Consider the following 24,534-nt stretch of genomic DNA (forward strand, 5'->3'; position numbering starts at 1 on the left):
ACAATTCCTGAGAGGAAGGAATTTCTGAAATAAAAGGGTTTATGGAGTGCGACCTGGGAAGAGGACTAGGTCCTGGGGCAAGTTTCTGCAAGTTCCCAGCAGCAGGGCGAGGGAGCTGGGGCAGAATGTCCTCGGCCAGCGTGAAGAGCGTGTTCTGCAAGCTCTGGGGAAGGAAAGCTGTGCTCTGCACTGGCGAGGGACGGGGCTGGGGAATACAGAGGGAGAGCCGGGGACAGCGGGGCGTCCGTGCGTAGGAGTCATCATTGCTTTGGGGATGGCTGGGGTTAACTGTCAGGTCCAGAAAGTTCCTACATAAACAGGCAGTGGTGTTGGTGGTCAAGTCAAGGTTTCAACTTAAACCTTCTTTTCACTGTATTTTCCTGCAGTTGTGCACTGCTATGCTTCTGGTCCTTGTAACTAAACCTGGGCTATCTCGGAATCTTTCTTTTATCACAGATACAGCTACATATCAAAAGTCAGTCCACCAGCTTCCCCCACTCTCCTTCGCTTCGACTGCCTCTCATTTTGGTAAATGGAACACCATCCAATGTACCGTGTAGCCACAAACCTGGGTCAACCTTGGCATTTCCCTGTCTTACCATCTCCCTCTCTGGTCTGAACCTTTCCCACTCGCTGTCGAATCCCTCCAGTTCAACACTACGGTGACTAGAACCAAAGCCATCCACCTCTCAAGTGGCCTGGTACCCTTCTGACTTCCTGCTTCTCCTCTAATCCTTTCTCCACATTGCAGCCAGGGGTAGAGGTTTTCAAAATGTAAGTTTAAAAATACTTTGAAGGCTTCACATTTCCATTGCTTTTAGGACAAAGATGTAACATCTGACAAGGCCCTGGAGGTCAATGAGTGAAATGGATAAAGGGTACCCGGTAGTGCGTTCCCACTCCCTGAAGCTTCTTTGGCCTCTGATCTTGCCGCGTGGCTGGAGCCCCAGGATCTTTGCACATGCTGCTCTCCCTGGAAATCCTTCATGCTACTTTTTTGCTAAGTCCACTGCTTCTGTTACTTCTCCAGGAAAGACTTTCCTGTCCTCCCTGACTAGGTCCAGCCTCTCTCATAGCTTGAGCAGCATGTACCCTTTCTTTGGAGCACTTGTTGCTTTTGTTATTTTACATTGATGATGTCTCTCCCACTAGCCATGAGCTCTGCATAGACAATTGCCTGTTTTGGTGTCCTCAGAGTCTATCAGAGAGCCTGGTACAAAGTTAGGGCTTCAGTAAATGCAGTCCTGATGCTGTGAGTGTCCAGAACACTGACTCCTGATCTTGTCTGGGGAGTCGGAGAAAGTTCCCTTATGAATTGCTGTTTCAGCTGAATTTTGAAGGACAAATAGGAATTAACTAGAAGAAGGGGGAAAAGACGGCGGGCAGTGGGTAGACGGGTGTGGAGGAGCATGATACATCCAAACAACTGAGTAGAAGAAGGGCTGAACCGGGCAGTGGTGCACACCTGTAATCCCAATGACTTGGGAGGCCGAAGCAGGAGGATCCCAAGTTTGAGGACAGCCTCAGCAACTTAACAAGACTTTGTCTCAAAATAAAAAAAATTTTAAAATAGTAATAATAATAATGATAATAATAATAATGGCTGGGAATGTGGCTCTTTGGTAGAGTACTCTTGGGTTCAATCCCCAGTACCACCAAAAAAAAAAAAAAAGTTGCACTATCTCAAGCAATCTGGCCTATGATTTTCCTACTTGCAGGTCCTGGAAAGAATTTTGAACTTCATCTTGTGGGTAATGGGAACCACTGAAGAGCTACAATGCAAAAGCAAGAAAGCATATTTCAAAAAGATTACCAGTTTGTTCAGGAGATTTATTATACAACACAGTGACTATAGTGAATAGCAATGTATCATGTACTTGAACGTTGCTTAGAGAGTAGATTTTAAGTGTTCTCACCAGAAATGAGTAGGGTAATTTATATGTTAATTAGTTTGATTTACCATTCCACAATGTATACATGTTTTAGAATATCAGGTTGTACATCATGAATATATGCAATTTATTGTGGATTATTTGTGGATTAAAAGTTGAAAAAGGTTATCATTATTTCTTTGGTACTGAGTGTTGAAGCTCTTTACCATTGAGCTACATTCCCAGCCCTTTTAACTTTTTAATTTTGAGACAGGGTCTTGCTAAGTTGCTTAGGGCCTCACTAAATTGCTGAGGCTGGTCTTGAATTTGTGATCCTCCTGCCTCGGCCCCACTAGGGTGGGATTATAGGCATGCGCCACTGTGTCTGACTCGAGAAAGATCATTCTTATTACAATGTGGAGAGAAGGTAAAATGGGGGTAATTTTGTTTTATAAAAAAAATCAAATGTTGAATGGAGAAATTTGCTAATAGTCTATTGCATTTTCAAGGGTTTGGAAAAAATATATATATTCTGAACATTTGTAGATGCAATTGAATATACAGAAGATGTATGTTTACATGTGTGTGATGTATATAGATACATATATGTACGCATATATACATACTCATAGAGATGAACATTACTTTTTCTGAATCGTTTGAGAATAAGCTGAAGACATCGTTTGAGATTCCTGGATTCCTTGGGATAAGGACCAGTGGGCCTTGGAAGGACTTTTGGGTGCTCAGTGCTCAGGGGAGATGGGCTGGAATGTAGACTTTGGAGTCATTTACTCACAGGAGGTCACTGGACACAGGGATTAGAGAAAAAGTGAAATGAGAGGGGAAGGGGACCCTCTCCCATGAGGATGGGACCCTTGGGAACATGAAGAGTTCAGAGCGTGACCAAGGGCAAAATCAGCAGAGCCAATTTGGAGCTTCCTGGAGGGAGCAGTCTAGCATGAGAGAGAAAGGCAGGTAAGGTAAGTGCTAAAACGGAAAGTTCCCACTGGGACCTCGGAATGTAGGGCCAGGGAAGTGGTGGGGCGGGGGTGGGGTGGAACTGGCCTCCTCTGGGCTGAGAGGCGGGAAGGGAGGTGAGACAAGGAGGCGGCCAGGTGCTCTTCTTGGACAAGGACCAATCTCTGTTCTGCTGCGATCTCTATCCCTGATCTGGTGTGATTTTAACATCAAAGTTATGAAATGTTTCGAACATAAAAATAAAAACAACAAATACCCACCATTTAATTAAGAGCAACTATTTTCTGTATTTGTTTCAGGTTTTCGCATTTTGAGAAATAAAACCTGATGAGCTGTATTTGAAACCCCGCATCTCCCCGTCCCTGCTCTGTTCCCCTCCTCTGTTAGGACCATCGTCCTGAATGCGGCATTCCATTCTTTTGCAGGGTTTAGTGCTGGAAGAGAGTCCATGACTTTTCATTAGTTTCTCAGAATAATTAGTGACCTGAAAGAGGTTAAGAATTAACTATTGTAAAGTAAGTACTAGGTTTCTAAGAATCTTTGATAATTTCTTGTAATTTCTTAGGACTTTTGAAAATGCAAGTTTGGGATTAGGTCCAATAAGTGAGAAGATTTCATTCTTTTTTTTTTTTTTTTTGGTACGAGGATTGAACCCAGGGGCACTTAACCACTGAACCACATTCTCAGTCCTTCCCAGGGTCCCACTGAGTTACTTAGCACCTTGCTAAGTTGCTGAGGCTGGGTTTGAACTCATAATCCTCCTGCCTCAGGCTCCCAAGCCACTGGAATTACAGGCAAACCTCTCCCCCTTTGCCCTCTACCCACCACTCCACCAGGTTCCATTCTTTAAACTGCTGTAAGGCTCAAAAAGAATGTTTCAATGGGCTGGGGATATAGCTCAGTTGGTATCACTGTGCTGGCCTCACAAGCACAAGGACCTAGGGTCAAACCCAGCATCACCAAAAAAAAAAAAAAAAAAAGAATGTTTCAAAGTTCTGTCTCAAGAACAGGTCTAGAAAAACAAAGTTCACTTCAATCTATCAAGCTAAGATGTAACAAAATAGCAAGTAGAGATGAAGAAATTTCCAGTAAAGGAAAAAGGATCTATCCTAAGACCTAACCATGATTCTTATGTGTATTATATCCATAAATTACTGTTAAAGGGGGGGAAAAGCCATTTATAGAACATTGTTTCCACAACAATGTATACAATGTATTCACGCATGTGTAGGTGGACTGCTATGGTTTAGATGTGGTTTGGCCTTGCCAAAACTTGTATTGGACTTAATTCCCCAATGTGTTAGGAGGTGGTGGGACCTTGAAGAAGTAATTAAGACACACTCCCTGTATCTTGCCTTGGGACCCTACCAGCAAGAAGGCCATCAACACATGCATACCCTCAAATTTAGAATATGATTGTGGACCTAAATAAATCTTTCCTTTATAAATTACCCAGCTTCAGATACTTTGTCATAGCAACATGAAGCAGATAAAGACATGAATGTATTCAGAAAAAGTTCCAGAATGCTATTTACTAATCAGGGTTTTGGCCACGAGCAGCAGAAATTCATCATGGCTACAAGAATTGAGTTTATTATCAAGGCATAGAGCTCACAAAATTGAGATCAAGCAAAAGACAGGAGAATAAGGTTCTGAATGGGCAGGATATGTGGACACAGTTCAGTAGGGATTCAGTACAGTCATGGGTATAGTCTACCAAGAAGCTGCCCCAGGGATATTGGTATAGCTCAGCGAGGATGTGTGCTTACCATGCACAAGGTGCTGGGTTCAACCCCCAGCGCATGAGTGTACACGCACTCACACACACACACACACACACACACACACCAAAAAAAAAAAAAAAAAAAAAAAAAAAAAAAGAAAGAAAGAAAAAGAAAAGAAAGAAAAGAAAATGAAAAAAAGAAAAAGGATACTTCAGAAAAGAAGACACCAGCACAGTCACAGACCTCTTGTTGCTACCATGTACATTTCAACTAACCCAACAACTCTGCACTGTATCCACAACTTTCCAAGTCTTGGGACATGGGCATCCAAAGGACCAGGAACTACCTTGGTGACAGACAGTCTAACAGTGCCATAGTCTACTTAAAACAGAAGGCTCACATCTAAGCATTAACAAGACAGAGATGAGGACAGACTTTATTTGAAGGGGGTAGAATATCTGAACTAAACATACACTATGGAGCCTGGCATGGTGGTAGCATGCACCTGTAATTCCAGCTACTCAGGAGACCGAGGCAGGGAGTTCAAGGCCAATTCAGACCACAGTGAGACCGATGTCTCAAAAGAAGAAGGAAAAAAGAAAAAAAAAAAAGAATTTACACACTAAAAATCTATACTTTATAAAAATGACTTCCCAAAGTGGATGCGTTAAAATCCTCTTGTATAACTTTACCACAGGATTTCTGCATGTGGCAGAGAGTTCTGAAATGGTTCGTGTTCTATATGTGGATTCAATTCAATCAGTATTGGTTCATGCAATTTCAAAAAGGCAGAAAGCAAGCCCACAACAGAGCTGGGTAAACAGGAATGCTGAAGAGATAAGGGCTTTCCCCTATCTCCACAGTTCAAAGGTATTTCTTTTAAAGACTAAATAAAGACAAAAGATAAAACTGCAAAAAAAAAAAAAAAAAAAAAGTAATTAAATGACTGAAATTTAAAAATCAAAAATTCTCTTTGAAAATAAAGTGTTTCCATTTTAAAGCCAAAAATAAATAAATAAATAAATAAAAGTAAGGTAGTGGTTTTGATTTCCTTGGGTAAACATACTATGGCAGGTGGAATATTTAAAATATCTTTGGCCAGAAACATGTTACAAAATGACTGTAGTAAGACCTTACCTATTAATAATTACCTTAGATCTAAGTGTATTAAATTCTCCAATTAAAAGACAGAATAAGGGGCTGGGGAGATAGCTCAGTTGGTAGAGTGCATGCCTTGCAAGCATGAGGCCCTGGGTTTGATCCCCAGCATGGCCAAAAAAAAAAAAAAAGAAAGGAAAACAAAAGACAGAATGATCCAGTGGAGAAAAAAAAAATAAGACCCAACTCTATGTTGCCTGTAAGAAACTCAATCCCCTCTAAGTTTGCACACAGGCTGAAAGTGAAGTCAGGGAGTAAGATATTCCCTGCAGATGGAATCAAAGAGGAAGCAGGTATAGCCATCTTTATGCCAAATAAAATGGACTTTAAATCAACAGCAGTAAAAAGAGACAAGAAAGATAATTATATAAGGGTAAAGGGGTCAATTGAGTAAGAAGAAATAATTCTAAAAATATATGAATATCAGAGCACCCAGATATATATAAAGCAAATATTCATAGACCTAAAATGACAGACAGACTTCAATTCAACAATAGTTGGGGACTTCAACACTACACTTTCAGCAATGGATTCATCCAGTCAGAAAATTAACGAACAAACAGCAGAGTTAAACTGCACCCTAGACCAACTGGACCTCACAGGCATCCACAGAACATTCCACCAAACAGCAGAATACAGAATACACACTTTCCTCATGTGCACTCTGAGCACACGGAACACAGAGAGATCATGTGACAGGCCACGAAACAAGTCTCAACAAATATTTAAAAATGAAAATCGTAACAACTATTTTTTATGAACACAATGTAATACAACTGGAAATCATTAACAAGAAAAGCTTTGGAAACTACACAAATACATGGAAGTTAAACCGTTTAATTTTTTCTAAGTGGATTTTTTAATGATAACTTTAGTTTTGTATGTGGTGCTGAGGATGGAACCCAGTGCCTCACGTGTGCTAGGCAAGTGCTCGGCCACTGAGCCAGTTTCAGCCCACCAACTTACTTTTGAACAACCAATGGATCAAGGAGGAAAGCAAGAAGGAAATTTAAAATTTTCTTGAACAAATGAAAATGGAGATGAAACATACTAAAATCTATGGCATACAGCAAAAGCAGTACTAAGAGTAAAGTTTATAGCAACCAATGTTTATGTCAGATATGCAGAAACTATCTGGGTGTGGTGGCATGCACCTATAATTCCAGCTACTTGGGAGGTTAAGCAGGAGGACTGCAAGTTCCAGGAAGCCTTAGCAATCTAGTGAGAAAATAAAAAGTGCTGGTGTGCTGTGATACAGCTCAGTGGTGGAGCAACACTGGGTCAGAACCCAGTTAAAAAAAAAAAATGAGACCAAAAAAGTAACGCAATGGATCAATGAAACACAGAGCTGTTTTGTTTTTGAAAGATAAACAGAACAGACAAAACTTTAGCTAGACTTTAAAAAGAGAGAAAATTCAAATAAATAAAATCAGAGGGGCTGGGGTTGTGGCTCAGTGGTAGAGCGCTCACCTAGCACATGTGAGGCCCTGGGTTTAATCCTCAGCACCACATAAAAATAAAATAAAGGTATTATGTTCACCTACAACTATATATATATAATCAGAAATGAGAAGGGACACATTACAACTGACACCACAGAAATACAAAGATCATCAGAGATTACTACATACAACCATATGCCAACATATTTGATGACCTCGAAGAAATGGACAAACCTCTAGACATATAAACCTCACCAAGACTGAATCATGAGGAAACAGAACACCTGAACAGACCAATAACAAGTAACAAGATTGAATCAGTAATAAAGTGTCCCATCAATGAAAAACCCAGGACCAGATGGTCTCACTGCCGAAATCTGCCAAGCACTTAAAGAAGAATTCTAATTTTCCTTAAGCTATTCCAAAAAAATAGAAGACAAAGGAATCTTCCAAACACATCTGAGGTCAGCATTATTACCCTGAAACCAAAACCAGAAAAGGATAAAACAACAACAATGATGAAAGAATATTACAGGCCAATGTCCTTGATGGACACAAATGCAAAATCCTCAACAAAATACGCAAACCAAATCCAACAGCACATTCAAAAGATTACTCACAAGGGACTGGAGATGTACCTCAGCGGGAGAGCACGTGCCTAGCATGCACAGGGCCCTGGGTTTGATCTTCTGCCCAGAAAAGAAAAAAGAAAAACCACCCTCCAATGGGATTCATCCCAGGGAAGCAAGGAGGAGCCAACATACTGCGGAATGGGGAAAAGCTGGGAGCTTTCTGGCTAAGATCTAGAATGAGACAAGATGCCCACTTTCACCATTCACCTAGCAGAGGGCTAGAAGTCCCAGCCAGAGCAACCAGGCAAAAGAAAGAAAGAAAGAAAGGACATCCAAAAAAGGAAGTAAATCGTCACTGTTTGCAGATGACATAACTTATATACAGAAAACCCTAAAACTCCACCAAGATACTACTAGAACAAATGAATTCAGCAGAGTTACAGGATACAAAATCAACATACAAAAATCAGCAGCATTGTTATATGCCAATAACAAATTATGTGAAATAGAAATCAAAAAAGCAATCTAATTTATAATAATTACAAAAAATCTAGGAATAAATTTAACTAAAGAAGTAAAAGATCTCTATGATGAAAATTTTAAAATTCTAATGAGGGGCTGGGGTTGTGGCTCAGTGGTAGAGTGCTTGCCTCGCATGTGTGAGGCACTGGGTTCCATCCTCAGCACCACATAAAAAAATAATAAAGTAAAAAACAAACAACAACAACAACAACAACAACAACAAACCGATAAGAGAAACTGATAAGGAACCAAAAAAAAGCAGAAAGGCATCCCATGTTCATGAATTGGAAGAATCAATATTGTTAAAATGTCCATTCTACCCAAAGTGGCCAACAGATTTGAAGTCATTCCTATCAACATACCAATGATGTTCTTCATAACCAGAAAAAAAAAATCCTAAAATTCATATCAGAAAATTTATACAATAAACTCTAAAGATCCTAAGTCATCTTGAGCAAAAAGAACAAAGCAGAAGGCATTCCATTAGCTGGCATGACACTGCTATTAGCTGTAGTGATCAAAAAGAGCATGAAGCTGGCATAAAAATAGACAGACAGCTCTTGGAGCCTAAGAGTAAACCCATCACCCACAGTCAACTGACTGTGGACAAAAATGCCAGCGGCAAGCATTAGAGAAGGAGGGTCTTCTCAGTAAGTGGTACTAGGATAATGGACATCCAGAGGCAGAAGAACAAAACCAGACCCTCTCACCAGTTACAAAAGTCAACTGGAAATGTTTTAAAGAATTAGCTGTCCAAGACCTAAAACTATAAATCTTCCAGAAGAAACATGGGGGATGCTTCAGGACATTGGGAACAGGCAAAAAAAAAAAAAATTTTTTTTTTGATAAGACCCCAAAAGTACAGGAAACAAAAGCAAAAGTAGACAAATGACATTACAGCAAACAAAAAAACTTCTCTATATCAAAGGAAACCGAACCTGATGACAAGACAACCTACAGAATGGGAGAAAATATTTATAAACTAAGAGATCTAAATAGATGGTTCTTAAAAGAGGACATACAAAGGACAACTGGTATATGAGAAGGGACACATTACAACTGTGAATATGAAAAAGTGTTCAATATCACTAATCATCAGGGAAATGCAATGCAAAAACACAACATCACTTCACCCCAGTAAGAACAGGTCCTACCCTAAAGACTACACAAGTGCTGGCGAGGATGCAGAGGAAACCCTTCCTTGCACACTCTTGGTACGAGTGTCAATTGCTATAGGCACTGTGGAAAATGGTATGGAGGCTCTGCACACAATTAAAACCACAACAACAACAAAAAAAAACTACCACCACATGATCCAGCAATCCCCCTGCTGGGTAAATATCCAAAGGAAATGAAACCAGCATGAGAGACGTCTGCACTTCCATGATCACTGTCGCACTATTCACAAGTCAAGAAATGGAAACAACTAAGTGTCCATCAACTGATAAATAAAACATGCTATCTATACACAAAGGAACAGTATCCAGTCTTAAAAAAGAATGGAAAGGAATCCTGTCGCTTGCAACATCATTGATGGAACTGGGAGATCATTATGTGGAATGAGCCAGGCACAGAAAGACAAGTATGGCATGATCTCCCTGACGTAGAATTCTTCAAAGCTGATCTCATGGAGTCTGAGAGTAGGATGGTCGTCACCAGAGGCTGTGGAGAGTGGAGGGGTGAAGGGGATGGGGAAGGTTGATCAGAGAGGAGCAGGGAGTTCTGGTGGGCTACTGCACAGCAGGGGACTACAGATGACACGTCCCTGCATCCTAACATTTCAAGAAGCCAGAAGAAAGGACTTCTGGAGGAAGTAAATGTTTAACATGACTTAAACTATACACAATGTACATGTATATGGAAACAATTACATGTATTAAAGAATATACATAGTTAATATGTGTAATTTTATGTTTTTATGTTATCAGTTGAAAAATAAAAACCAAAATCCTTGGCCAGGTGCAGTGGTGCCTGCCTACAGGCCCAGCTACTGGGGAGGTTGAGGAAGGAGAATGGTTTGAGCCCATGGCCAGCCTGGACCACCCAGTAAGACTCTGTATTTTAAAAAATGTTCTAAAACAAAGAATTTCACCATAGAGTTCCTACTCCAATACTTAAATAGTGTGTATTTCTAGTGTACTGTTCTGTGTGATTTCCAAATAAATATAATTTTGGGTGGGGCAGTGCTGGGGTTTAAACTCAGGGCTTCACACATGGTAGACAAGCATTTCTACCGCTGAACCACATCCCCAGTCCCTGAAACAAGTATATTTTAAAGCAGACTTTTTTCCTCTAGGAAAGACTATAGTCTCTATTACCCAATGCACAACACTTGCGTGACTTACTAAGCTATTATGTAAGCAGTTAAAACTGCAGATTATATTCAATGTTTGCTTTCCCATTTTCCCTGTATTTTTTTTTTTTTTCTTTTCTTTTTTTGGTACCAGGGATTGAACTCAGGGGCACTAAACCACTGAGCCACATCCCCAGCCCTATTTTGTATTTTATTTAGAGTCAGGGTCTCACTGATTTGCTTAGGGCTTCACTTTTGCTGAGGCTGGCTTTGAACTCTTGATCCTCCTGCCTCAGCCTCCCCAGATGCTGGGATTACAGGCATGTGCCACCACACCTGGCCATTTCCCCTGTTTTTAAGGGTGGCAAAACTGAATGGCAGCTATATAAATCAAACTATCCATGCCTTAGAATCCAAAGTTTTTTTGAGGATGACACATTTTCAACATAATAACTTATCTATACTGTTCTGGATGATTCAGTGATTGCTCTATAAAACTGAAAATCACTAACATTGATTCATTCAACACATATTGAAAGCCTAATGTGTACTAGGCCCTGTCCGTGATAAAAGTCTGCACACAGATTATAGATTGCAAAGTGTGGGAAGGAAGAGAGTTGGACATTTTATTCTCCTTGAAAATGATATTCTATAAGTATTTGAAGCAGGAAGAACTTGGAAACTTTTCTTCACTGGAAGACTTTCCCTCAAAGAACATCTGATAAAAAGCTTAGGTCAATAATGGGCTGCAATGATCACTAAACTCACATGCACCCATGATTCTTAATCCAGAAACATAACAAAGCAAGAGGAACTTTTGTGCATGGTAAGCCATTTCCATTCTCCCACCCACATAGAGAATCTGTTCATTTTTACTTGGTCTCATAGGCTCAGTGACTTTTACAGCTGGGAAACATCTTGACTCCCCAACAATCTATACCAGACAGGCAAAAACTTGTTGTTTTTTTTTTGTTGTTGTTGTTTTTAATTTTATACCAGGGATTGAACCCAGGAGCCCTTAACCACCGAGCCACATCCCTATCTCTTTTTCTGTTTTATTTTGAGATAAGGTCTTGCTAAGTTGTTTAGGGCCTAGCTGAGTTGCTGAGGCTGGCTTTGAACTTGGAATCCTCCTGCCTCGGTCTTAGGCAAAAACTTAAGGTTTGCCACAGTGTACATGAAATAAAACACCATGAGCTCATTTTCAGGCAGCTATAGAAGTAGGGGAGAAATTAGGTCTTATATTGGGTAATGATCTTTGTATCAGGGCAAATGCTAAATTTTCAAATCTCAACTCTTCTGATCAGGCAAATGGCTGGATGATGGAGATGGGCCAGGAGCCCTCTCAATGACGCGTGTTGAAATTTCCTGAAATTTCCATCTCCATCCTCTGTTGTGACCCTGTCACTCAAGGACACTGAGAGGTAATGCTGGGAAGTCCTGTTGTAAGTCTTTTTTCATGTCTCATATACTTGAAGTAATACTTGTTAGCAAGGAAACCACCCAGGAATAGGAATATTTAGTGAAACAAAAGACTGTAAAAAAGGTTTTGTAAGACACAAAGCTTTCAATTAAAAAGTTATTTATTAAAAAATATTTTCTACCAGTTCTCATTCTATATCAAATTAAATCAAGGGGCGAGGTTACAAAACAATAGCTGATCAGACCCGCCTGTTTAGAGGATGGTGATTACCTCATTTAGCTTGTTAGTATAATCTTCTGAGTAGTGACATACAAATTCAACTCATTTACTTCTTCACAAAAGGTTCATACTTGGTATACAGTACTTCACACCAAAAAAATACTTTGCAAAGCTTGTCTTCATATTTCAGTTAAAGATTCAGTTCATATAAAATGATACTGACTTTTAAAAAATCCAAGCAATAATTTGGACTTTCCTTTCTTGCAAAATTCAAGGACAATGTGATTGAGGTTTCTTTCCTGTTCACCGAGTAGTTAAGAACCACCTGAGACTGAGCTGCATTTCCATTTTTTGTTTTGAGTGATTACAATACACTGGAGACAACAGTGAGAGCACTAGAAATGCCACAGGGATCCCAAGGCTTGAACAGGAGCTCCTGATAGGGTTTGAAGTTTTTACGAACCTCAAATTGATGTTCAGAGTAAAGGCATTAAAAAAGGTCTCTAAGAAACACATAGTATTTTCAGCAAAAAATACTTTGGGGAAGAACTTGTCCTTCTCTCTCTGCAGTGCGAGGGATGGAACCCAGGCCCTTGCATGTGCTAAGCAGGTGCTCGATACTGAGCTACATCTCCAGCTTGGATCTCTTCTGGTGGTTCAAGAAGTGAGTCTTTTCTCAACAGTTTCTTGATAAGCAACAAATCTTCTCAAATTCATCTTCACATTGTCGAGAACACAGAGCTGATCTGGACTGTATTTACCTCTCCCTTCTTTTCGTATCTGTGAAAAAGAAGTTATTTATAAAGTATTTCATTTGGGGTATATTTGACCACTTTTGGAATAAGAACACTGCAAGAATTTGGTGAAACAGTTTTACTTCCAAAGTAAGTAGAATATAGTACATGAAGGAAGAAAGATAATTGAAAACCTACATCTTTAAAATGATAGTTACAAAAATAACCAAGTTGTAGACTTTAAAAAGTGAATTGTATGGCATGTGAATTATATCTCACCTCTAGTCTAGACCAGTGGCTTTCAAGTTTTAGTGTGAAACAGTATCACCTGTAAGATTTGTTAAAAAATGGGTTGGTGGGCCATCCACTGAGTTTCTGATGCAGAAGGTCTGGGGGTGGAGCTGAAAATCTACATTCCCAGTGAGGTACCAGGTGATACTGGTGCTGCTGGTACCTCAAAGAGGGCACCTCTGATAAACACTGCTCTAAAGAAGTTCTTAATAGAATGTGCGGCATTATATTAAAATGCAACTTGAGGTTACATAGGTACTAAATAGTTTTTAATGCAATTGTGGCTCCATTTTCCACAAAAGGGATTCATATAGACAACTATAGGCCAGGGCTGGGGAGCACTTGCCTCACATGCATGAGACCCTGGGTTCGACTCCCAGCACTGCAAAACAAAACAACAACAACAAAACCCCCAAACTGTAGGTTAGGCTTCCAGCTAACAAAAAAATTTCATTAGGGCTCTATACCTTTGAGAAAAGACACAGTGAAAATAATGATTACCACAGCAAAGTAGACTAAGTAGTAAAATCGATCTGAACCACAGATTGAACAGACGGAAGCAAATGTCTACTTTAAAATCTAAAATATTGGGCGGAGGATGTAGCTCAGGGGTAGAATTCTTGCCTAGCATGCTTGAGGCCTTGAATTTGATCCCTAGCACTATGAAAGAGAAAAAAATATACATATACCATGATAAATATTCGTATTTCTCAGAATTACATAATTTTAAAATTGAGATTTAGATAAAGAGATGGACTCATGATTCAGCTTGTTTGTAAAATTCCTACAGGGTGGAGATGCAGCTCAGTGGGAGAGTGGGGGCTTGCCAATCTGAGCCAGGCTCCAGGTTGGATCTCTAGCGCGTGCGCACGCACACAGGATCCTGGCTGCTGTCCTACCTATTCCCCTCAAAGGTTTTTCAAATAATTTTCAACTTAAAGTTAGGCTTGTTGTTTGTGATACAAACAGTAAATAAATACAAAGGCTAACAAAGGTAGTAGCAGCTACATTCTCCAGGTTAGGAGGATCTGGAGTTTGCCTCTTTTTCAAAAGGAAATATCCATAACAATGAAATCAAGATATGAAGTGCTGTATGATAGAAAATACACTTAAAACGTACATGAAAGTGCTTCGGTAGCTATCGGCTACAGCATACACATATGTGAAGACCCTCCCCGCTTTCTTTGCAGTGCTAGGAGTTGAACCGAGAGCCTCACATGCTTGACAAGTGCTCTACCAGTGAGCTACGGCCCCTGGTCTTTGGCAAAACAAGTTTTTTTGAGCTAGGGTCTTGGGGCTGGGGAGATAGCTCAGCTGGTAGAGTATTTGCCGCGCAAGCGCAAGGCCCTGAGTTTGATCCCCAGTACTGCAAAAAAAAAAAAAAAAAAAAAAAAAAAGTTGTTCTGAGCTAGGGTCTTGCCAAGCTACCCACACTGGCCTCAAATTTGGCAATCCTCCTGCCTCAGCCTCCCAAGTAGCTGGGGGAACAGCCGTGTGCCACCGCTCCTAGCTATATAAAGTACTTTTAACATTACTAAAGTGTTAAAGAAATGAGGAACTTGTCAGATGTCATTCTGGCTCCAATTACAGTGATTCAACAGTCACTGTGGAGCTATGACTCAGTCAAGAAGCATTTCACAAAGTACTGGGGATGAACTGCAATGTTAATCACTGAGATTTACAGGAATTCGACAGGCGCAGGCCTCTAAATTGTATGGTGCTAACTACACACACCCTCTTTCCCAGAGAACAACGAGACCCATGCACTTATAAATGAAACAGCCACAAACCTTCATTTTGAAGACTGGCTGGAATTCTTTCAGAGTTGATAACAATTTAATTTGAATTGAGGCTTTTTCAGCTTCTTCACCATCTGCAAAAACATCGAAGAGCGCATCCAAAGCTTCTCCTGCTACCACAAGGGAAGGATCTTTGGTGGCAACCTCAAGTAGAAAGCACCCGATGGTCTGGAAGCAGCAAACACATTACAATATGAATAAGGTCAGTCTCCAAAATGAATGCTAACTTCAAATGTGGCAATAATTCATAAATACTATCTTATGTAAAAATGTCAGGGGGGAAATGAAACTTTTAAAGGACCAAACACTTGACAAAAACTTATAAATATACCAAGTATAACACTGGCAAGAGAAACACCTTATAGTTCATGTTTCTAAGTAAACTAAGATCCATATAAAAAACTGATTTTGAAAATCATTAAATTTTCTCCCTCTCTCCCTCAAATAGGATTATCTATGGTGTTAAAATACATACAATAGATACATACATAGAAATCTTATCTGTAATGAAAAAAATCTGCTTTTAAAAGAATCTGAAAAACACTAGGATAATTAAAAAAATAATGCAACACTTCATTTCATTTTGCTGTATTTATGGGTCGATTTTTAGGATCCACTCTTTCCTCCTTCTCCCACAAGAACCTAGCTAACGAACACACCATTCCCAATCTGCAAAGAACTGCTCCAAGGTAATCTTCCTCTATTTTGTCTGCTCTGTATCACCCTTTATGCCTCAAGGGTGATGCACAATCCAGCTTTATGGGGAGGGGACAGAAATGCTCAGAATACTGAGTTCCAAGTCCAGCTGAGCCATCAGTAACAGGGTGACTGCTGGACAGTCAGTTAACCTCTCCCGGCTTCAGTTTTCTCATCTAAACAGACAAGGTAAACAAAACCTCTAAGGTGGTGCTTAGATTTAATATTCTAGAGTGTAACACAAAGCCCACAGCACCACCTATGAAGAGGTCTTATTAAAAACGATTCATGTGAATAGAATCCAGCTTTAGCTCTAACTTCCAGGAAATACACAGGATGAAGAAAGAATTGTTTCCCATGAAGAAACAATCGGATGAATGCAGAAGGCTGAACACTGTATGGACAATGGATCCAGGAGCTGAGAACAGATGGGAGAACTGTTCTGGATTGAGAGAGACAGAGAAGACCCCAAACCAAATATAATTTGTGGAATTTACTGGTTCAGACAAACTAAATAGGTATCTCTGGGACAACTGGAAAATTATGAACATGGGCCAGATATCAGATATATTAAGAAACAACTGTTAACTGTATAAGTCACGATAATGGCAGTTACATAAGATACTATCCCTATTTTTAATAGATGCTTACTGAACCAGAGGGGCCAAATACCAAAATGTCTTTAATTTACTTTAACACGTGCAGCAAAGAAACTACGTGATGTGCACAGGATGGAATATTAACTGTTAAATCTGCCATGGGCACACAATTCATTGTATTTTTTCTTTAACCCCTACTCCCATGTTTGGAAACATGACTGAATAAGAACACTTTAAAATTTTATATTTGAGAAAAACTTGCTGTTCCACTAGAGTGGACCTTGGCAAGCGGTCTTTATGGGTGAGGGAACAATCCCACACCCACACTTCATCTGTACGTTGCACACGCATGCCACACAGCCATGCTCTCTCTCACATTCATCAGACATCTCTGGCATGACACAGGACAGATGACAGTGGCTGCCCCTCCAGAAGCAAATGGGGGACTGGATATTTAGGAGTGGAGGCCAATCTTTTCAGGATATACTTTTATACTTTTTGAAATTTCTTGTTATGTGCATGTATCATTTTTCCAAAAGGATGCCTAAAATAATTAGTCATCACTACAAAATTTTTAGAGGTTAAGAGGTGCTTTATAATAACTGGTTCATTAACAATCAGCACTCCAGCTGTGAGTAAAATGAAGGGTTATTTCACTACTGTTGACCGTTGAGTCACAGTGATGCGTACCTCTAGCAGTGCAGTTCCTGAGCAACTGCGTTGAGACCAAGTGCTAAAAGCAAACATGTCCAGGGAATTCCTAGTGGACTGGTACTACCTGAGTTGCTGCTTATAATTTGTGGAGTGATTAATTATTTTGTATTTCTCAGTGATTAATTATTTGTATTTCATGTATTGGGTGAATTTTCATCAGCAGGAGAATAAAACATGCAAACCCACAGCAAAGACAAATGGCATCTTTAAAAATTCTGCATTTGGTCTTCACTGAAGACAAATTTATTTCCAAAAAAGTACCTCCAGAGTAAAGTTAAATGACAAAACGAGGCTCAATGTTTTATGTACTTAGCTAATACGTGTAGTTAGAGCAAGTCAAACAGCACATTCTAATAATATAACCTAGCAACTTCCTAATATGATATCTTATCATGCTCACAGAAGTTTTAAAAAATTCCACATCAACGGTTATGCTTCTCCCATTTCTAATTTTTTAGTTTAGAAGCAAATTGATTTACCTTAAGAGTTTCAAGTGTACCAGCTTCTCTGGCGAGGACGCTGCCTGTGATTCCTAAAATGCTAACGGCATTCACTCTGACCCCGACGTTACTACTGTGAATGCCTGCCTTGCATAGTGTCATCAGCTGATCAGGTGTCATGCACTGTTGGGAGAGCAGAAGAGAGTGTTTAGAGAGTTAAACTCAACCGGTTCCAGCAGCAAGTGAAGGGAGGACTGACAGGCACCCCTTCTACAGCGGTGTGGTGCTGAGAGCGGTAGAGATGCCTGGCAGAGAAGTCAGTATGTATTCTAACCATTCCCAAATACAGCCAGCAACGCTGAACCAAGACAAGCCTGCTCATGCCACTGTCATTATCCAATCTACGAAAGGGGCTTCAGGTCCTGTTCATTTTATTTGAAGATGTTCATTCCATATGTACACAGACTGAAATCCTAATTTCTTTCTAATGATGATCATAAAGGTTTTGAAAGTATAACAGAATCACACAGGTTTTAAAAAAATAGGCTGAACCTATATAAGGTAAGAACTTGGATTTTGTCACTGAAGACTGTATATTACATAGTGCTTCTATCAAGTGTGGTAATTTTTTTTTTTTCAGTATTGAGAACTAAACCCAGGGGTACTCTACCACTGAGCTGCATCTCCAGTCCTTTTTAGTCTTTATTTTGATACAGGGTCTTCCAAATTGCCCAGGCTGGTCTTGAACTTGTGATCCTCCTGCCTCAGCCTCCCTGTTGCTGGGATTACAGTCTAGGAGTTAAATCTAACATGAACACGCATTTGGCACAAGTACCATGAAAGAGTGTGACTGTTGTCTCTTACAAGAAGCAGCACAGTGTCGTGATGAAGAGTTTGGCTCTGGAGTCAGACATCCTGGGCTCAAATCCTAGCTTCACTCCCACTTGGCATCCATTTTCCCATCGGTAAAATGGGAATGATAAAAGTATTCATCACAGTTGTGACAGGGGTTAAATAATGCATACTAAACACTCACTAGTTATTATTTATAAAAATACCAAACCATTCTAAAATCTCAAACTCATTTCTCAATCGTCTGCATTGCTTCTGCCTACTCTGAAGGTAACAGACAACATGCCAGGTTGCTCAGAAAATACTATAAGACAAAAACTGCGTGCACTATGGGATTCCCCATAGCTTGGATGAGGCTGCGTGAATCATAAAGACAAGCTGCACCACGACCAGGTGATTCATAAAGAAACTATGGAATGTGTACAAACCAACAAGGTAAAGAACCGGACAGGAAGCAGGAAAGCTGAATTCCAGGGTGGGTGCTGTCACTCAGCAAACCAAGTCCTTGGTTTCTTCTCCTTGTAAAGCATGGGAAAGTCAGGGTTCTTCTTGTTTGAATACTTTATGTTCATGCATAGCATAAAGTCATTGTAGTTTAAATATGAGATGTTCCCCAAAAGCTCATATGTGAGACAATGCAAGAAAGTTTAGAGGCAAAATATTGGGTTATGGGCATTTTAACCTAATTAGTGCATTAATCCCCTGCTAGGGATTAACTGGGTGGTAACTATGTGCACGTAAGGTGTGTCTGGAGGAGGTGAGTCATTGGAGGCTTATCTCTGGGGTATATATTTTGTCCATGGTGAGGGGAGTCTCTCTCTGTTTCCTGGTGCCATGTTCTGAGTCACTTTCCTCTACCACACTTTGGGCTCGGAACAATGGAGTTGGCAGTCTATGGACTGAGACCTCTAAAACCATGTGTGCCAAATAAACTTCCTTCTCTAAAATTGTTCTCATCAGGTCTTTTGGTCATCACAGCAATGAAAAAACTGACTAAAACAACAACTAACCTGATAATTCAGGATCTTGACGTATATGAAAGATTACTATTAACTGAGCATTAACTAATTTTTTTAAAATCATCAGACTAATCCAGTAAAATGACACCTGTATACCATGAAAAAAAATCAATAAAAATACCTTGTATTCCTGTAGGCCCTATAGTCTAAGGTTATCTGATCCCCACCAAAAGTCATATGGCAGATTGTGTAATATTAACATTTCCATTTTATAAAAAGTGAGGGCAAAAATTATGTTCTTTAAGAAAATTCTCAAATATACAAAGAAATCTTTTTAAATAATAAAGAATACAAAGTACCATGAAATCAAAAGCACCTGCTATATTTAACAGCAAAACATCATTCCCATTAAACTCTGATAAGGTTTGGGAAGCACTGCTCTAGAGGGTGGCTTTGGAGGGATTGAGATAGGACCAAAGACAAGTTCACCAGAGAAAAGGGAGAATCACTATTAGGAGAATCAGCTAAGCATAGCTGGAAGTTGCCTGGGATTACAATGAACAGTACCCACCACAGGAATCTCCAAGGAGAGAATTGTGCTCCGGGAGACAGAATATGACTATGTACTGTGACCAGTGACAGGTTAATAACCAGAGGACTTAAAAAAGAGGGAGAATAGTTAAACAGTGGTTCTCAAAGGTTAGCATGCATGAGAATCACTGGGAAACAGTTTAAAACAGGTTGATGGGCCCCTTTTCCAAGCTTCTATTTCAGTTCAGACCCTAGAACTTGCCTTTACACACAAAGGACAAAAAGCACCAACCCCACAGAAAAATGGGCAAAAGACAGAAGCAGTCACAGAAAAAGAAATGCACAGGTCCTAAAGCACAGGAAAACAGTCAACTTGCTCATTATCCCGGTGAGAGATGCATATTAAAATTGAGGTATAATTTCTCATCTTTCAAACAGGTGAAAATTCAGCATTCTGACCACTCTGGGCTGGTAAGGCTATGGCAAGCTGGGTATGCCCAAGCACTGCTGGTAGGGACACAAAAATGGCTCACAGCCTAAGGAAGGGCTGTGGCAATACATAGCCCAGTTACAAAGGCTATTCACTGATCAGCAAGCCCACTTCTAGAACTCTACCCAAAAACACAATGGCAAAATAATACGTACAAGGGTACAAGGGCACGGTAGTTCTTCTTGTAATAGCAAATGACTGGAAACAACTCAAATGTCTGTCAAGGGAAGACAGGACGAGGGGACATGGGCCATCTACACTGTGCAGTATTATAAAGTTGTAAAGAAGACGTGAGGGCTGGGGTTGTGGCTCAGTGCAAGAGCACTCGCCTAGCATGTGAGGCACTGGGATCGATTCTCAGCCCCTCATATAAATAAATAAAAATAAAGGTCTATCAACAACTAAATAAATTTCAAAAAAATGAGAAAAATCTATATCATAATGATAAGAAGAAAATAAAAGAAAGAAATGTCACCACCTTGAAGAAAAGAGGTGAGAAATATATACTTTCTTAATAAGCAAAACAATTAAGGTATTTAAAAAAAAAACCCAGAGTGATAAAGACTAAAAAGGTAGAACATACTAGGCACATATTCCACCACTGAGCTATGCCCCCAGCCCAGACCACTTTATCCATTTTTACATGGACACTCCTGTGGTGGTAAGCACACATTATGTGCACCCATCACTACGGTCCAGCTTTGCCATTTTATCACCTTCCAAACTGAAACTGAACCCACCAAGCACTGACCCTCTCCTGCCCCACTCTCTGGTAACCACTGTTTTACTTTCTTGTCTATGATTAGCTAGTCTGGGTACCTCACATAAGAACACTCACATAGTATTTTTCTTTTTGTAATTGATGTGCTTTTTTTTTAACATCTTCAAGGTTTATCCATAATATACATGAAATAGCATATATCTGAATATATTTGAATTTTACTCCCCCCCTTTTTTTTTGCAGTACTGGTGATTAAATCCAAGGACGGTCTACCACTGAGTTACATCTTCCAACTTTTTACTTTTAAAAAAATTTTGAGATAGAGTCTCCCTAAAATTCCAAGGCTGGCCTCAAACTTGCAATCTTCCTCCCTCAGCCTTTGGATCTGCAGGTTTGGGCCACCATGCTGGCCTTCTACTCCTTCTTAATCCATTATGTCCCACTGTCCTATATGAAGGACATCTATAAACTTCTACAATTTTATAAGACACTAGTAAATTTGCACAAGTTAAGTTTTTATAGGTGTCCTATATCTATGATGGGAAATAATGAGTTAAAAGTGTATATTACATTATATATATATATATATATATATATATATATATATATAAATTTTTCTCTGAATATATCTAGTTTCACAATTTTAACTCTGAAACCATGCAAATATTTTGTATGATTAAAAAAAGAAAAAAAAAAGCTAACAAAAAAGTAATTCCTTTTTTCTGGGCAAAGGGATGCATGCCTGTAATTCTAGCTACTTGGGAGACTGAAGTAGGAGAATTGCAAGTTCAAGGCCAGCTCGGGGAAACTTAAGTGAAACCCTATCTCAAAATAAAAAATAAAAAGGGTTGGCAATGTAGCTCAGTGGTACAGTATGCCTGGGCTTAATCCCCTGTGCCTCACACACACCGGTGCACACGCACACACACACCCATCCCCCACTTATTTTTAAAAGTGAAAACTACAGCTAACTTATTACAAGCATACACAGAATTCTTTCAAGCAACTTTAAAACACAGTAATCTAGGGGTGGGGAGATACGTCAGAGGTACAGCGTTTTCATAGCATGAATAAGGCTTTGGGTTGAATTCCTAGCACCGCCAACACATACAAACACACACACACACACACACACACACACGTGCGCACACATTAAGCAAAAACACAGTGTCCTTCTTTAATTTAGAAATAAGAGTGTGAACTTTATTTTGCTCTTCCTAAAACACACCTATTTCAACAAAAAGGCCTAGAAGCAATGACAATATGGTGGCCATAAACCCTCCAAAATTCAGCTTTCCAAAAAGAAATCAGAGCTTTTAGAAGAAATATTTCCAAGTTTTAAGCAAGAAAATCACAAGTTGAGCCTGGGACATCGTCTTTAACCTGAAAAGCAAAAACTAATAAAAAGAAAAAATCTAGATGTAGATTTGGATGTAGAGTCCATGTCAAAGAGACACAGAAATCAATCTGAAGGGATTCCTATTATGTAAAGATGGGTCAGTTTCTGCATAAAAGAAAGAAATATAAATCCATACTTTAAAAATCCTGAGCTCACAGTGATACTAAAAAAGAAGCCTGTGTGAAGGCCTGGGTTCAGTCGCTAACATGCACATACACACAAAGATAAAGAGAAAAAAAAAGAAAGAAAGAAGCTTTGCTGGTGGTGTCTAGAGTGCTAAAGCATTCGTTCACCATTCTGGAAAAAAAGGGTCAGGGGTCAATCATACAGTTATCTCTATTTTTTCTTTTTCTTTTTTTGTACAAACTATTTCAAAGTTACTAAATAGCTGACAAGATAGAAAATTCTTATTTAAAGAAGAACTCCAGTTAATACATGTGAAAGGAAGGACAAAATTAGGATATCTCCACTTTGTAACCCCTCAAAAAATAATCTAGGCAACTGTAATCACTGGATACTAAAAACATTAAGTGAATCCACTAATTAATCTTAATCTTCTACCTTGGGACATTAGATGATAACTTGTTGAAACTAAGTGATGGTGCATGTGGCTTCAGAGAATTTGTCTGCTTGTAGGAATGTCTGAAATTTCCCTTAATGAAAAGTGATAAATAAAAATGATAAAACACATGACAAAGAGGTGTAGATGGATTACTATAGAGGGTCAGGAGGAGACACCTAAAACTTTCTGTAACAAAATATTTTTAAAGGAGTTGGGCATAGTGGTATATGCTTATAACTCCAGTTACTAGAGAGGCTGAGACAGGTGAATTGCAACGTTTGAGGCCAGCCTGGGCAACTTAGGCCCTGTCTCAAAACAAAAAAATAAGAAGGGTTGGAGATATAGTTAGTTCAGTAGTAGAGCACTTGCCTAGCATGCATACGATTCTGAGTTTAATCCACACTACCACAAAAGAAAAAAAAAAAAAGAAAGCCAACGGTATTCAGATAAAAGATTTACAACATATATATGCAATAAGAACTTGTATCAATAAAAAAAGCACCCATGTGTGTTGCTCACAGAAGGGAGAGTTTCACTTTCTATTTCAAGCATTTCTGTTTTCTTTTAACAAAGACCACGCATTCCTATTGTAATAGAAGTAAGCATTTTTTAAAAAATTAATTTTACTCCACCCACAATACAGAATCTTTTCAAGTTTCACATAAAATAGCTTAAAACTTTAAATAATTTTTTTTAGTTTTAGATGGACACAATGCCTTTGTTTATTTATTTATTTTCATGTGGTGCTGAGGATCAAACCCAGAGCCTCACATGTGCTAGGCAAGTGCTCTACCACTGAGCCACTATTGCAGCCCCCAAAAAGCTTAAAACTCTTACCTGAGGAATGTTCTTGGAGGCCATTGTTTGCAAAAGGGCCCGTAAGGCACCGCTTATGGCTTCTAGAAAGTCAGCATGTTTAGCAAAATCTAAAACACAAAGATAAAATGTTATGTCTTCTCTTTCTCCAAGACAAGCTATTTTGTAGAAAAAGAAACAGGATCAAAACAGAGCATGTTAAATATTCATCTACTTTGATTAATACAAATATTCTTGGTATTTAAGCCCAGATCTAAAGTGTGCACCAAATCTGAACAATGACTGTGGAAAGTCACAACAAGGGTGTGTTTACCACAGACAGTCCTCAACTGTGGGCTGGGGGTTTCATGTGACCCACACTCTAGCATGTGATGAACCTGGGCCGGTGCTGTGGACTGAGTCCCACTCTTTGCAGAGCTCCATCACGGTGCTGGGCACGCCTGCGGTACAGTCGCGTCCTGAACCAGAGTGCTTCCTTGTCCAATGCGCCCACCGTGGAGAGAACTGCTGCTCGGGCAAGGCCCGGTCGCCCTGCCTACCTGGACGTCACAGACCCAGCTCCCCCTTCCCATTCTTGCTCCTCGTTACCACTCTTTTCTAACTGTCCCTTCTTCCTATACAGGATAAACCCAAGAGCAGCCACACAGAACTGTGCCAAGACAGTCAAAGCAGGGCCACTGAGGGTTGCCCACGTAAGCTGGCTCCCTGGCCTCTTTGGTGGGAAGGGAA

General features: G+C 39.7%; 1 protein-coding gene and 1 non-coding gene across 3 annotated transcripts in view; one reads left to right on the forward strand and one right to left on the reverse strand.

Annotated features, from left to right (window-relative positions):
* Positions 1-5,771: 5,771 nt before the first annotated feature.
* Positions 5,772-5,848, forward strand: Trnaa-ugc (transfer RNA alanine (anticodon UGC)). The gene has a single exon. It is a non-coding gene; the product is annotated as a tRNA-Ala (tRNA).
* Positions 5,849-12,131: 6,283 nt separating this feature from the next.
* Heatr3 (HEAT repeat containing 3) overlaps positions 12,132-24,534 on the reverse strand; it is a 32,494-nt gene continuing 20,091 nt past the window's right edge. For both annotated transcript variants that reach the window (XM_047529100.1, XM_047529098.1), the window contains 4 exons: positions 23,827-23,915; positions 17,515-17,658; positions 15,018-15,194; positions 12,132-12,982 (listed from right to left, as the gene is read on the reverse strand). In XM_047529100.1, coding sequence (XP_047385056.1) covers positions 12,860-12,982; positions 15,018-15,194; positions 17,515-17,658; positions 23,827-23,915 — 533 coding nt within the window. In that variant the 3' untranslated portion in view covers positions 12,132-12,859. The remainder of the gene's footprint in view (positions 12,983-15,017; positions 15,195-17,514; positions 17,659-23,826; positions 23,916-24,534) is intronic.

The sequence above is a fragment of the Sciurus carolinensis genome, chromosome 16, assembly GCF_902686445.1.
Source record: "Sciurus carolinensis chromosome 16, mSciCar1.2, whole genome shotgun sequence".
Classification (NCBI taxonomy): domain Eukaryota; kingdom Metazoa; phylum Chordata; class Mammalia; order Rodentia; family Sciuridae; genus Sciurus; species Sciurus carolinensis.